Below are 13,774 nucleotides of genomic sequence, written 5' to 3'. Positions count from 1 at the left end.
CAGGCGAACACATCGATGTACTCCCTGATAAGAGAGATTAACTCTTCTTTCTCCTCGGGTAGGAGACTGCCGCTAATGAATATCGGCTTCGGATTTTCCTCAATTCCCATATTCACTTGGACCACTTGATCTTCGGTAGGAGGTTCTCTTTGTTCGAACCTATCACCATACTGCATGTTTAGGTGATGAACCCACGGATCTTCCCATGTCGGCATCTGGTCGTCTTCCTCTATTGTGGTAGGATCGACCGTAACCATGTTCGACATTAACTTCTTGAACATCTCACCGATACTAGAATCGGAATCCCAAGCTGAGGAATCGGATGAGCCTCCATTTCTAGCTTTGTTAGCAATTTGATCGATGACTTGCCAGCAACATTCATCATCGGATGAGGAGACATAACCTAAACCTCTTCTATGGCGATAATAATCATCAGGTTTTCCTTTTGGTACATAGGCCATTCGAGGTGGAACTCGCGGACCTCGACCGAAGCAAAGACCTTCTCCAAGTGTGAATTCATACCCATACTTCTCCATTAGATCGCGCGCTTTTGCGTCATATCTAAATAGATGAGGAGCAGGTTTATCATCATTCTTCTAAGAAGTGATCGGGTATCGGAGCTTCTTTTCCTTTGCCGTAGACGACTTCTTTTCCACCCCCTATTCCTGCGGGAATGACAAGTGTTGCTCCGCATGGATCTTGTACCTGCTTTTTCGTCAGACAAAATGATTGAAGAGGCATATACAAATCAGGGTTATCATAAAGCTCTTTAGTGACATTATCAAGACACATCGAGTACTGCTAAGATCATCGTTTATTGATAGTTTCGGCATAGTTGCCAATTCAACTACTTTCCGATGATCTTATCATCGTCAAGATTGACTTACAAAGGGTACGAATGTGCATTAGTATAAAACCACGCATCATAATCAAACCCGATTCGGTGTCAGCTTCATACTCCGTTGTCCGTTTCCTTGGGCCGGTGATTCCAGTATCGGATTCAGCGCTGTATTAAGGGAAATCGTGAATAGTTCTCCGAACCGCTAAACGGTTTGCTTATCCGCGACCGACCGTCTTGACTTATTATTTGAGTCCACGTACTTGAGGCATTGATGCAGAGTTGACGGACTATAAGGTTACCAGGGTGGATCCAAGGTCGAACCAACAGTAAAGTTATTAATGATGTTTCTGGCGTCAATCACACGTATAGCAAGGTAACTTCTGATTAAAATCCCCAATCTGGGCATTGATTCGAATTTTCGCCCAAGGGTCTTGAACCCGCTGGTGGTTGAATCCGTAAATCGTAGTGCCGGTGGAGCAGTTTGCTAGTCCCGGGATTCCCAAGATGATGCAATCAGTCGGAATGGCATGATGCTACAGCAGAACCCGGGATCAACTTGGATCCGGTTGACGCATGCTGGAGCAATGTGCCCTGTGAAATTACAAAGGGCCGATCATGCTTTGAGTTATTCATCCTGCATTGTCTCTTTGGTAAAAGATGATTCATGGAAAAATGATGCGCCCGCGAGATGCAGTGTTGAGGCTGACGGGCTCTGGCTCCTTCAGGAGATGGCTTGAGTTCGAGTTAAGCAAAGCTTCAGAGTCGGCTAAGGCCTTTTGTAAGGCTTTCCTTGTATCCTTGGAAGAACCCGGCAACAGCAGCTTCGTATACGGGTTATCCTAGCCGGGATATTGGCCAAACGCGCCAAATGATGTTCAAAAGGGGTAGAGATGCTGCATTTCCCGGTTTGTCTCTCCCAATCGGGTGATTGAATCGATGACGCCTGTTTGGGCTTCCTGACTGTAAAAGGCCCTTTCCCTTTCTCCTTTCTGGGCTGGGACCTTTCTCCGCAGCTAAGGCGTTGCGGGAATTGCTGCTATTCTAGTTCTTGCCAATGTCTTGGAAGGAGCGGTTTTTGGGTGCTAATTGCTCGGAAGCCATACAGGGTACTTGATGATACTCATTCCCACTTCGGGTCAAGGCCTCCTGTTCATCTTCAGAAAGCGGGAAAAGGCCGGAATTTCCTCTCATCATCTTCTCCTGGAATAGCAGAAGCTCGCATAAACAAGACTTACCTTTTCCTTTTGACTTTTTCTTGGAAGAGGTTCCAGTCCATTATTCATCTCCGATCAAATCTGGATGAACGCAAAGAATCTCACCATTAGGGGCTGTGTGTGGCACAAGTCCTTTCTGGCGCTGCTTGTGAGGATCATCGTTCACCGTCTTCACTGCTGCCTTTATTACTGGCTCAAGCTGGAACCAGATCAAGGGAGCAGAACCGAAACTAATTGATACTGCATTTGCTCCCACTTTCTTCTCCTTCGGCTGCTTCATGGTGATGACCCCGACATCAATTAGAGCTTGGATCTTGTCCTTAAGGGCATAGCACGCCTTGGTAGGATGGTGCACCGCTCTATGAAATGCGCAGTATTTTGGATCATTGATTCTCTTAGCATCTTCCTGATCCTGGACTGGAGGCAATTTGATCTTGTTATTCTCAATGAGGTACTTGAAGATACCGGGAACTTCATCCTCTTTGAACGAATAAACTTTTGGGAACTTCGGCTCCGAGGCTTTTGGCTTCTGGGTCTGCTGTTGCCACCTTGATTGTTGAGGCGCCTTTTGCTGCTGCTGTTGCGGCTGCGCTTGCACCTCGAACGTTTGATTCGCGTTCACGGCATTTGCATGTGCTTTTCCTTTTCCCTTAGGGACAAAATTTGGTTGCGGAGCACTATTTGCTATTTGACCCCTTTCTGCCTTCTTCCTTTTGAGGAATCGTTCGGCTCGTTCTCCTCGCACCTTCAGATCCTTCCAGGTCTTTGGCGGTGCCATTCCCATGGCTTCCAGGATGTCCAATGAAAGATTGTTATGACAGGTCTTGAGGATGAAGTCTTCGTTGACCGGATCCCTACAATTCATTGCTTTATTTCGGAACCTCTTCACAAAGTTTTCGACTGTCTCACCATTCTTCTGCTTCTCATCAAACAGAGTGCCGATTGAGACCTCAGTGTCGTCTTAGGGACAAAGTTCTGTTGCGGAGCGTTATTTGCTATTTGGCCCCTTTCTGCCTTCTTCCTCTTAAGGAATCGTTCGGCTCATTCCCCACACACCTTCAGATCCTTCCAGGTCTTTGGCGGTGCCATTCCCATAGCTTCAATGATGTCCAATGAAAGATTATTATGACAGGTCTGGAGGATGAAATCTTCGCTGACCGGATCCCTGCAATTCATTGCTTTGTTTGGGAATCTCTTCACGAAGTTTTCGACCGTCTCACCATTTTTCTGTTTCTCGTTAAATAGTGTGCCGATTGAAATCTCTGTGTCGTCGTCGAAGAAGTTTGTTAGAAACATATCCTCCATGTCGTCCCAACTGCTGATACTTCCCGGCTTGAGGCGACGATACCAATCGAAGGCCGCTCCGCGAAGAGTGCCAACGAATGACCGTACCATCAAGGGTTCATTGTCGGAGATTATTCCTATATGAGACTTAAAATATATTAAGTGTTGGGTAGGGGAACCCTTTCCATCAAACGGCGTAAAGTTGATTAAATTGAACTTTGTCGGATATGGAATTGATTCCCACTCCCTTGGGTATGGACATGGTATGCCGGACCTTTTCACTTCTTGAGCATTCATCAACGCGTTGATTTTGCTCTCCAAGTCCTTCATCTTCTTGTCTTCACTCGTACTTGTCTTCGAGTGGCTTCGGGAAGAGGTAACGTGGTCCTCTTTTGCATTATCGTCTATGGGACCGCTTCCATTGTCGTTGTTGACAAGAGGGATATTCATGTTGACATTATTCTCTTCCCGCTCATTGACATTATTCTCTTCCCGCTCATTCTCATCTTGATTCAGATTATTGCGGCGACTGGGTTCTCCTTGGTGAGTTGTCAGAGCCGCGATTTGCTGGTCATGCATCTCTCTCATCTGTTGCATGGCCATCTCCATCTCGAATTTGAAAGCTTCCTTCTGCTTAGTTAGGGCATCTTCAAGCATCTTGGTTACCTGTTCGGCGCTGATCATGAGTGACTCGTAAGGTTGCCCCGCACTAGATACCGTGTCATCGGATGCTATAGCCGAATAGGAGTCTGAACCATCATCTGACGCCTCCTCTTCCGAAGGAAGTCCTTTTTGCATCCTTTGGTAGTTCTTTCGCCTATTGATCCCTGACCGCAATCGAGTCATGCGCTGGGACGCTTCGGCAAGTTGATCTGAGCTAGAGGGTCGCGTCGATTTGCCCCTGCCGGTCATATTAACAGACACTTCTAGGAATTCGTCCTCTTGGCGAACGAACTTCTTCCCACGAAAACGCCTTGGCTTGGAAATCCTCTCGAACACCGAGATTCTCTTTGGGGTTTTAGAACAGCAGCATTCTGATAACACCGCCTTGATGATGTTGGCACACGGACAGTGGGGTTCCGTGTCTCGAGCATCTTTCTTCCGAGACTTATTCATACCCCCAGCTCTATAGTACAACTCATCAGTTTGATAACTGGAGCAACCCATAGAGTGTTGGCATGACTTCCCAGGTATAACACAATCATCATCAAACGAATGTGTTTCCCTCTGGGGATATGACGCTTTATTAGCGTTTTCAAGAGTCGCTCGTTCAAGTCTACGCTTTTGCGAGCGTAAAAACTTAACGGGCTCTTGAACTTCGACACGCAATCCAATGCGGTCGATGACAGAGGTTTTCCCTTTGTTATCTTCCTTGGGAGGATTAGCACGACCCCCAATCGGGTTCATCATTTGGGGACCTTTCAACGGACCCAATCGCTCCTTGACAGGTGCTTTACCTCGGTTCCCGGGTAAAGGACCGAGGCAACCTTTCAAAGGAACCCTGGATCTTGAAGGATCCGTGTTCTTACCTGACTCCGTCGGAGGTGCGGGGGCAAGGGGAACGGGATCTGGATTTGACGAAGGTTGGACATCAACATCGTCCGCTCTTGTGTTAGGCGCTGGCTTTGCCTTTAGCACCCACATCTGCTTGAGTTTTGACGGATTCTTGACCGTCTCTTCTTTCTGCATCTCCTCTGCTTTCTGCAGAAGGGCTCGGGCATGCGCAAGCAATGCGCGGCGCTTTTTGATTCGCTCTTCGAGGGTTGAGCGAGTCCTCGTGACACGAACCCAATCGTTCGTTTCTGCCTTAGAGGAGGAGGTGGTTATGCGCCGTTGTTGCTCTTGGCGCTGTCTGGACTTCAGATCTTCATTGTAGCGGATCCCGTCCATCGATTCTGCGGCCTTGACCAACTGTCGTGCAAGGCGTTGACGCCGTCTTTGGCGCACCCTCTTCGACAAGGTTGGAACAACTTCAGCCGTTGACTTCGCGGCGGAGGGGAGATCTGGATCTGCAACTTCGACCACGTTAGATGCCATTGGAGCATCGCGGTGAGTAAGTGCAACGGCGGCGAGGGGATCTTGGATCTTCGATCCTGAGGGCCCGCGAGCACTCTTGGAAGATGATATTTATAGGCAATGGGAGCACCTAGGGTGCCTAGACACCCCTGGGGTGTCTAGGAAAAGCCTAGACACCCTTGGGGGTGTCTCGGCTTGGCCGAGACACCCTTGGGGTGTCTAGGAAAATCCTAGACACCCCTAGGGTGTCTTGGCTTTGCCTAGACACCCCTGGGGTGTTTCGACTTTCCCGAGACACCCCGGGTGTCCCAGTTCAGCCTGAGACGCTCCGTCGTGTATGTTTGATTGTTTCCGCCGTAAATTCTTCGTCCGAACTCGGATTTGAGTGATTCCAAGTGCGTTGGAAGCCTGACGAAGAGTTCTATCCGCTCTGATGGTTGGATTATCTGTAGAATGAACGAGATATGAAGGGCGTTGTTCCTTTTGTGATCCTCGTAGGGTTCCCGATTAGCCCGTGTCTTCGTTGTTCCGAAATCCTATCAGCTCACGTAGTTCGTCGATTCACTTCAATCGTTCATCGACGTCAATTGAACTCCTGTGGATCGGATAGTGACGTTCATCGTCGCTCTTTAACACTGAACCGTTCGTGGAGACCTATAGGCAATTTTCGATGCCTACAGTTAGCTTCTTTACGGCACTTGGAGTTAACCGACAAGCGCGGTGGGCAGTTAGAGCTGACCGACAAGCGCGGCGGGCACTTGAAACTGACCGACTAGCGCGGCGGACACTTGGATAGTCCTTCTTGACTCAGATGATGACGTTCATCGTCTTCCCTTCGTCTCGAGCTGCGTGCAGACACCTATAAGCATTTTTAGACGCCTACACTGCGCACAACAAGGATTACTTGGATATGCCCGATGCTGCAATATAAATTTTCAGTCATGTTTATCATTACAGTAACAGTTGGGAAACGAGGATAATTCCATCCATCAACTTTCCCGTTCTGCACAAACTAAAGAAGTTTGCGCTGGCTTGGCATGTACATGTGTGTGTGATGATGAAGCTTGATGGGATGCACAAGTGTCATTTGCCACCAGTTGCTGATTCTATGGATCAGCTTGACGAGAATTTCGATAATAATTTCCTGAAATTGTGAAATTAGTCTATTACTTGGAAATAAGAAGTTTACAATTCCATGTACTGACTGTCCCAGATAAAACTGTGAAATTACTCTATTACTTGGAAGTAAGGAGTTTGCAATTCCATCTACTGACTGTCCCAGATAAAATGTCTTGGTTGTATCCAGACACAATAGTCTTTATGTATTCTTTATATACTTCATGGCAGAAAATTTTGAGTGCTTTCAAATTTTTGAAGCAATGTACAACGTATAAAAAATAATAATTCCTTAGTATTTTCACTGGTATCTTAATTATCTACACTGTACATGCTGCAGACATCACAAAATCATATACAAGATGCCAAAATACGTGAATACATTTTTGAATGGAATATGTATATTTCACATGCTTCACAATACATGGTTTGTTAATATGAGCTTCTCAATCTCCACTGTTTATAATCTTGAAGATCGAAGGCCGCCACACGCTCTCACCCTTTGAGCTCTAAGCCTCTCGATCTCCATTTGAGTGCTATTTGCTTCTTGTCCACCCTGAGCTAATAAATCATTTTGCAGCTTTTTAATTTGGTTGTCGATGCTCTTAACCTGTTAAGCGTTACATAAATGAGAAAATTGAGAAAACTATGGAGGGAAGGAATCAGAAAGAGAAGAGTGAGACCTTTCGATAAGGCCAACGCTCCATCCCATATTTACGGCAGATCTTCTTGAGGGCTGTGGGACAAATTCCAAACTCCTTAGCAGCATCTACTATGCGAAGGTGAAAATAATCGACAAAGTCCCTTATGTGAAGATTTGCTGTTCTCTCCCTCTGATGTCCAAATTAGAAAGTTAACATTTTACAATTAATTGCTCGTTACGATTAAAAACACAAGTTACTTCATCTTCCGTAACGAATATAACCTGTGCAGCGATTCCAGTCTTCTCGGTTCTGATTGGATCGTTAGAAGCTACTATAGGGCTAGATTGATATAGCCCTGAAATCAAATGATGAGAAATAAATTTTTAGTGACCCCCCAAAAAATCATTACCTCAGGAATCAAACATAAGTCATTGTCGCTAGGAGACGACGAGAATAGGATTATATAAATACCTTGTGGAGGCAATGGTAATACATTGCTGCTTACATAAAGATTTTCTGTCGTCTCCCTCTGATTTCCAAAACACAGTAACAAATTTAGAACTTTAAGTATACCATGGAGATTAAAACACCTAAATTTACATCATACACAAAGAAAACTATAACTTAAGTTTCTTCATCTTCTGTGATCGGGTATTACCTGTGCAGAGATTCCAGTATTCTCGGTTCTAATCAGTTCGTTAGAAGGTACCACTGTACTAGATTGAGGTAACCCTGAAATCAAGCAATGAGAAATAAAATTTGTTAAAACTGAAGTCATTGTTGTTAGGAGGCAACAGGAAATAGGATAGTACCTTGTCCAGGCAACTGTGTTTCGTTGTTGTTTGTGCTTGGAACATCAAAGTATTCATTGTTGCTGGTGCTTGGAACATCAAAGTTTACTCTTACACAAAGGGCATCGTAGAAGCTGGAGACCGAGTCCTGCGTAATTATGTATCCGTTGCTCGCACGTAACAGGCCATAGTCAATCAAGAGCTGCTTTACCTGTTCATAGGTTAGAGCGCTGAAACTGCATACAAAAAGATTTGAATTAAAAAAATATATTTTAGTTAATGTTTATGCAGTTGTTATTATCAAAATATTCGGGATTGGCTACTTAAAAGTAAAACAGATCAGATGGTTTACGATTTATTTTGATATATGGTTTTCAAAGGCCGATCGAGCTTGATTAAATAATGACGCGCATGCCGAAAATGTCATCAAAAAGCTTCATGCGGTCAAAAGATTAAATAAAGCGAGGAGTGACATCAAGCGTAAAAACTATCAATCGGTGAATCTGCAAGTACTTGGTGGAGATTTTATTGAAGAATCATAAATCTCAAGTAAGTCTCTCATGAGGCAATCACGAAGAGTAACAGTTAATGTATTATCAATAGCCTAACCGAATTCTATCGCATGAAACACTAAGAATTTTTTTCGTCGATAAATGACACCGCAGGTCCCCCAAATCATTGTTTACGATGCAAAACACAAATAATTATCAATAGTCACCATCATCTACGACTTGTTCAGATATCTGGAAGAGAAAAATACACCAAAAGAAATATAAGATATTGTTATAAACTTATAAGCAAAAGCTTACTCCATAAAAGAGGGTTCAGAGGTCCGTGGCAACCCATCAACAGTATACTCAAGCATTGCATGATAAAACACACCGAGCCCTCCATGAATCACAAGCCTTGCAGTCTCCAATCCTACAATAAAAAATAGAAAAAAAAATCAAACTAAAAACAAAGTACTACCACCCGATATTTTCAAATGATTCTATAAATACAATCAATAAGTATTTACCATTGGTATGAACCACTTCTCTCAACAGAGTGCACCCACTGCAATCAAATGGGCCGGAGGCGACCAAACCCTGGCTACCCAAATTAGCATGAACCGTTTCCTCTTCATTGTTATCAACTGATGGCAGAGGATGTGGAATTTCTTCGTTAACCGGTTCAATGCATTTTTGGAGTCCGCCGTCATCACCAATTTCAATCTCAATCTCACGCAACCAATCGAGGTTTTCGAATTGATCCAAACAGTCCATTGAAAATGTTGATGAACCCCTCGGCCGAAATTGGCCAAGGGTTGCGGAAGAGATTGCGGAGGAGAAGCAACGGTGATTGAGAGGAGAGGAGGAGGAGTAGAGAAAAATTTCAATCAAGTAGTAGCGCGAAGGAAGAGAAACAGTTAATGCACTTAACGGGCCCAGCGTTTGAATTCGAAAGGGGAGTTTTGTAACCAAGTTGTGCAAATAAGCCTCTTTGAGATCCTCTTTTGCAAAAATTTTGTTCTCTTTGAAAATTGAAAAAACGAAAAAATTAATCATGTGACGGTTTGGAAGCAGGAATTTTTTATTTTGTATGAATAAAAAAAGGCCCAAATCGTTAATAGATCATTACTGAATGTCGAAATAGGCCATAAATTTTATTTATTCATTGTTCTTTGTTTACTCGTTAATGTTTAGCTCTAATTAACTCAGATGTAACTAGTTGTACAAAAATTCTAATCGAGTTATAATATGTTTTCTCGTCTATCAAAAGTCCCATAAAAATCTGTAGAGAGTGTCGACATGGACAATTTTAACTTTCTAAATTTTTTTACAGTCATCCAACTTTTTATTAGTTTAAGAAAACCCTCTCAAGCCTCAATTGTGGGGTGTTTAAGAAACCTTCACTCTTTCATTTTGAGTAACCCTCTTCAAGTTTGGGGATGTGGTATATAACGCACTTAGGCCCCGTTTGGTACGCGGGAATGGGGTGGAATGGAGTGCCATTCTCACTTCTCATTCCCTCATACCAAACAAAACTAGTTTTTAGATGTTAGAATGACCATTCCCATGGAATGGTCATTCCCACTTTTTGTGAGAATGGGCATTCCAAGTGAGAAGATAGGAAATGACCATTCCCATTCAAGGGAAGAATCAAATTAATTAGGTTTTTTTTCAATTATACCCCTATTAATAATAAGAATTAATTTAAAAATCATGGCTTTTGACTACGTATTCTCATTCTCTCTGTTTTTTTAGGCTCCACCGAAACAAAAAGGCCTCATTTCTATTCATCACCCTTGAAATCGACGTATTCTCATTCTTTATATTTTTTTGGACCTATGAAAGATGCAATAATCTTTTATTTATTTTTATTTAATTTTTTAAGACTAAGAAATAGTGAGAATTGTTTAAAAAATATAAACGAAACATACACCTGATCGATAACATGCGCATTAGTATAACACATACCTAGATTAATATAACATATGCATAAATAATTTTTTTAAGTTATTATCATTAATGTTTATTATTATCTTATTAAAAATCTATGTTGTTATAAGGGCATTATTAGAAAATAAGATTCCATTCTCACTTGTGAACTAGTGATACCAAACATGGGAATGAGAATTAGATTTTCATTCTAGCTTCATTCTACAAACGCACCCAAACAAGAGAATGGGAATGACCATTCCATTCTCACATACATTCCATTCCTTATTTCATTCCATTCTCACTTGACTTCATTCTCACGTACCAAACGAGGCGTTAGATTTGAAGATTCGACTTAATTCCCTTTATAGGGTGCCTCGCAAACATTTGGCCTTTACAATTCTCTCAACATTTTCTTTTGATGTTGTCATTTTAAAACTGCAAAATGACCAAAAAAAATACCTTTCAGCCAGGGGGGGAAATAATATTTCATTTAAAACAAATCAACAAATAAAGAAAAATACCTGGACCCATTTGTCGTGGTCACTCTTCCTACCAAAGCCTATTTTTCGTTACATATTGGGTTCTTTTTGTCAACGCAAACGAGTTTTGTGAATTTCGAAACCTAGATGAGGATGCTAATTAATGTAATGACAATGGAGGGGGCGGGTCTATAAAAAATGTTAGGATTATGACGGTTTTGTGAGACAACTTATAGCTGAGGAGCATTAAGTCAAAATTTTAAAATTGAGGGAGTTATCTACAACAGGCAAAATTGAGAATGGTTTACTCAAATTAAAATAATGGAGTGTGATTATATAGATGGGTTTTTTCTAGAACTAGATTTTATGCACGTGCAATGCACGTGGTTAAATACTGTGAATATGTATTTTTGATTTATTTTCTTACTAAAATTTGTTTCTCGGTTACTCTTTGATAATTTTTGCTCGCTTTGATTAAGTATTTTTTATTTATTTTCTTACTAAAAATTGTTTCTCAATTACACTTTGATTATTTATTTATTTGATGTTTGTTTGAATAGGCTATACCCAATTTAAATTTTTATATTGATAGTTGAATTATCAGGAGATAAATATAATCTATAGCCAATTTAAATTTTCATTACATTTGGATCGGTATGAAACTGAGCTTGACCTGAGGAAGATGAATAATAAAGCCAATGAGACAAGATGATTGACTTAAAGTGGGCTAAAATGATAAAAAAATAGTTAATGAAAAAAATCATAAACTGAAGATTAATACTAACTCTAGTACACATTTATATGATAAAAACATCCATATATGCATATGAAAGCACTAAAAATAGTTTATGAAATTCCTTCTAAAGATTCCTAATTTTACTAAAAAATAAAACTATTCTATGACAATTCACAAAACATTATCTTTTGTTGCTTCTCTATTTTATTTTTTATTGAGTCAAGATCAATCCTTCTTCATCTTTATTTTTTTCTTGGGCAATTTTAGAGTAGTGTATTTATCATCTATATCGATTGTGACTGAAGCATGTTATCTTTCCTTGGGCTCTTCATCTTTTGTCTTCTCGTCTAAATTCACAAAGAAGTTGAATATATTTCTTATGTCCAATACAAACTTCTGACAATACGGACTTTGATTTTCCCCCCTATTTTAATAAGAATAAATATTAAATTTATATATATATAATTTTTATGTTTTTAATTTATTACTTAAATAAGGTTAGGAGCTACCTCTTTTTTCTCTACAATGAATTCTTCTGTTGTGCATCCAATAAGAATTTTAGTTGTTTCGTAATGTTACCGTTGCTCTGTCTGTGTCAATTTCCATGAGGATCTGAACTAAATACATTATATTTTTTATTGTTAATTTTCTTTAGATTATAATATTAATATTTAATTTTGATATATTTATTTCATGAAGAAGGGATATCGCTTAACATTGGTACTGCATTATCGATGATTCTATAATATTTATCATCTGGACACTTATTATTAACATCTCTATCCACTTTTTTGTTGCAGCCTTTGCAAACATAGAACCACTACTCAACTCTATTATAAATAGTAGTTATTGTTGCCTTAAAGGTGCAATAGTGTGTCTGTATATTGGTAACTTATTCTTATTTAATTGTATGAATTTTAGAGTATGTTTTCTAAGATCACACCTCTTTCGAATGTTATAATGGTTGTATATATTAGTAATTTGAATTTCTGCTGTATTTATATAGAGCCTTAATAGAGATGCTTTTGTCTTGGCAGCTTACTCTAAAAGAGCGCTGCATATTAGCTTTAAAATATAATATTTTTTCTTTATGGTGTTATATGGATGTTTGCTTGGTTTACTTACTATTCTCTTATTTCTTCAGTAAGTTGTATCTTTGGATTGATATATATTATTAACGTAATTTACGATGATATGCATATCTCCTCTATAAATTTGAGACAAATATAAGATGAATTTTATATTTAGTGGTCTTTAATAAGAATTTTAGTAATGGAATATACTACCTTCATATTTAGATATATTGAATTCTAATAGTGCTATTACATCATTATATTTTATCACGTCTTTAAGAATTGATCCTTCGTTAGTAGTCATACCCCTAAATAAAGTGCATGACATAGTAATTTTTTTGCTTACGTAGAGTCATGACATAGTAAAGGTCACACGTATGGTCGTGACACTATATAAGAAAAAAAGGTCGATTTTATATTTTTTGCTTACGTAGAGTCATGGCATAGTAAATTTTTTATCTTCCATGAAGAATGTTTCTTTAATTAGAACAAAGTTGTTCAATATATTCTTCAGGGGGTATTCAGTCGGTGTTTCTTTGATAAATATAACTTATGTTAGTGTTAATTGAAGTGATTCATGAACGTTTCGAATTCTATTTGAAATAAAAACCGCTTGATTCTTTTGAAGGATATCTCTAAATTTTCTAATAGTTCTCCATACATAAATCTTTATAAAATTTTACCCTATAAATATTATTACCATTAGAGATCAATATTTATAAATTATAATCAATTAATGTTAAGCTATTAGATTATAGTCATTTATCAGTTTTTGGCGATTTAGTCTTTTATCAATCAATGATACTTATGTATTTTTGCTGCTCTAACATATTGGTAAAATTATATGAAGTTACTTTAATTTATACAATAACATTAAGTTTTAATCTATCATATATATTTTTAAATTTTTATTCTTTAACTGGAAATTTTTAATATGTTATTATTACTATTTTTTTTACCAATATTAACTTGACTATTTTCAGATTCTAAAAAGGGATAGTACACCTTAAATTATAAGTTATATTTATATATCTTAATGAAAGAACATCACACACTTACTCTTTTCTTTGCCAAGTTCTAAAGTTTTAGCTTTTTATTTTGTGTGATTTTAAACTTTTGAGGGACTTTGTCTAATTTTTAAAAAATTTTGCTTTTTT

At 39.5% G+C, this 13,774-nt stretch overlaps 1 protein-coding gene across 1 annotated transcript; it reads right to left on the bottom strand.

The window, feature by feature from the left end:
• On the bottom strand, positions 6,768 to 9,243 carry LOC109832169. The gene is made up of 8 exons (XM_020399605.1): positions 8,925 to 9,243; positions 8,716 to 8,827; positions 7,928 to 8,142; positions 7,774 to 7,847; positions 7,587 to 7,644; positions 7,397 to 7,470; positions 7,155 to 7,304; positions 6,768 to 7,081 (listed from the first exon to the last, which is right to left on the bottom strand). Exons 1-8 carry the CDS (start codon positions 9,169 to 9,171, stop codon positions 6,932 to 6,934), a joined length of 1,080 nt encoding a protein of 359 aa, XP_020255194.1. The 5' UTR covers positions 9,172 to 9,243; the 3' UTR covers positions 6,768 to 6,931.

Source organism: Asparagus officinalis, chromosome 3, assembly GCF_001876935.1.
Source record: "Asparagus officinalis chromosome 3, Aspof.V1, whole genome shotgun sequence".
Taxonomy (NCBI): Eukaryota; Viridiplantae; Streptophyta; class Magnoliopsida; order Asparagales; family Asparagaceae; genus Asparagus; species Asparagus officinalis.
Note: the sequence above shows the minus strand (reverse complement) of the source record. Positions and strands in the feature narration are given on the sequence as shown.

Bases quoted from the DNA above. Each gene is read 5' to 3' on its own strand.
- LOC109832169 (XM_020399605.1), bottom strand. From the start codon at position 9,171: ATGGACTGTTTGGATCAATTCGAAAACCTCGATTGGTTGCGTGAGATT. The intron at 7,848-7,927 runs GTACTATCCTAT...GCTTGATTTCAG, and splicing joins AACACAGTTGCCTGGACAAG to GGTTACCTCAATCTAGTACA. The intron at 7,471-7,586 runs GTATTTATATAA...ATTTGATTTCAG, and splicing joins ATTACCATTGCCTCCACAAG to GGCTATATCAATCTAGCCCT.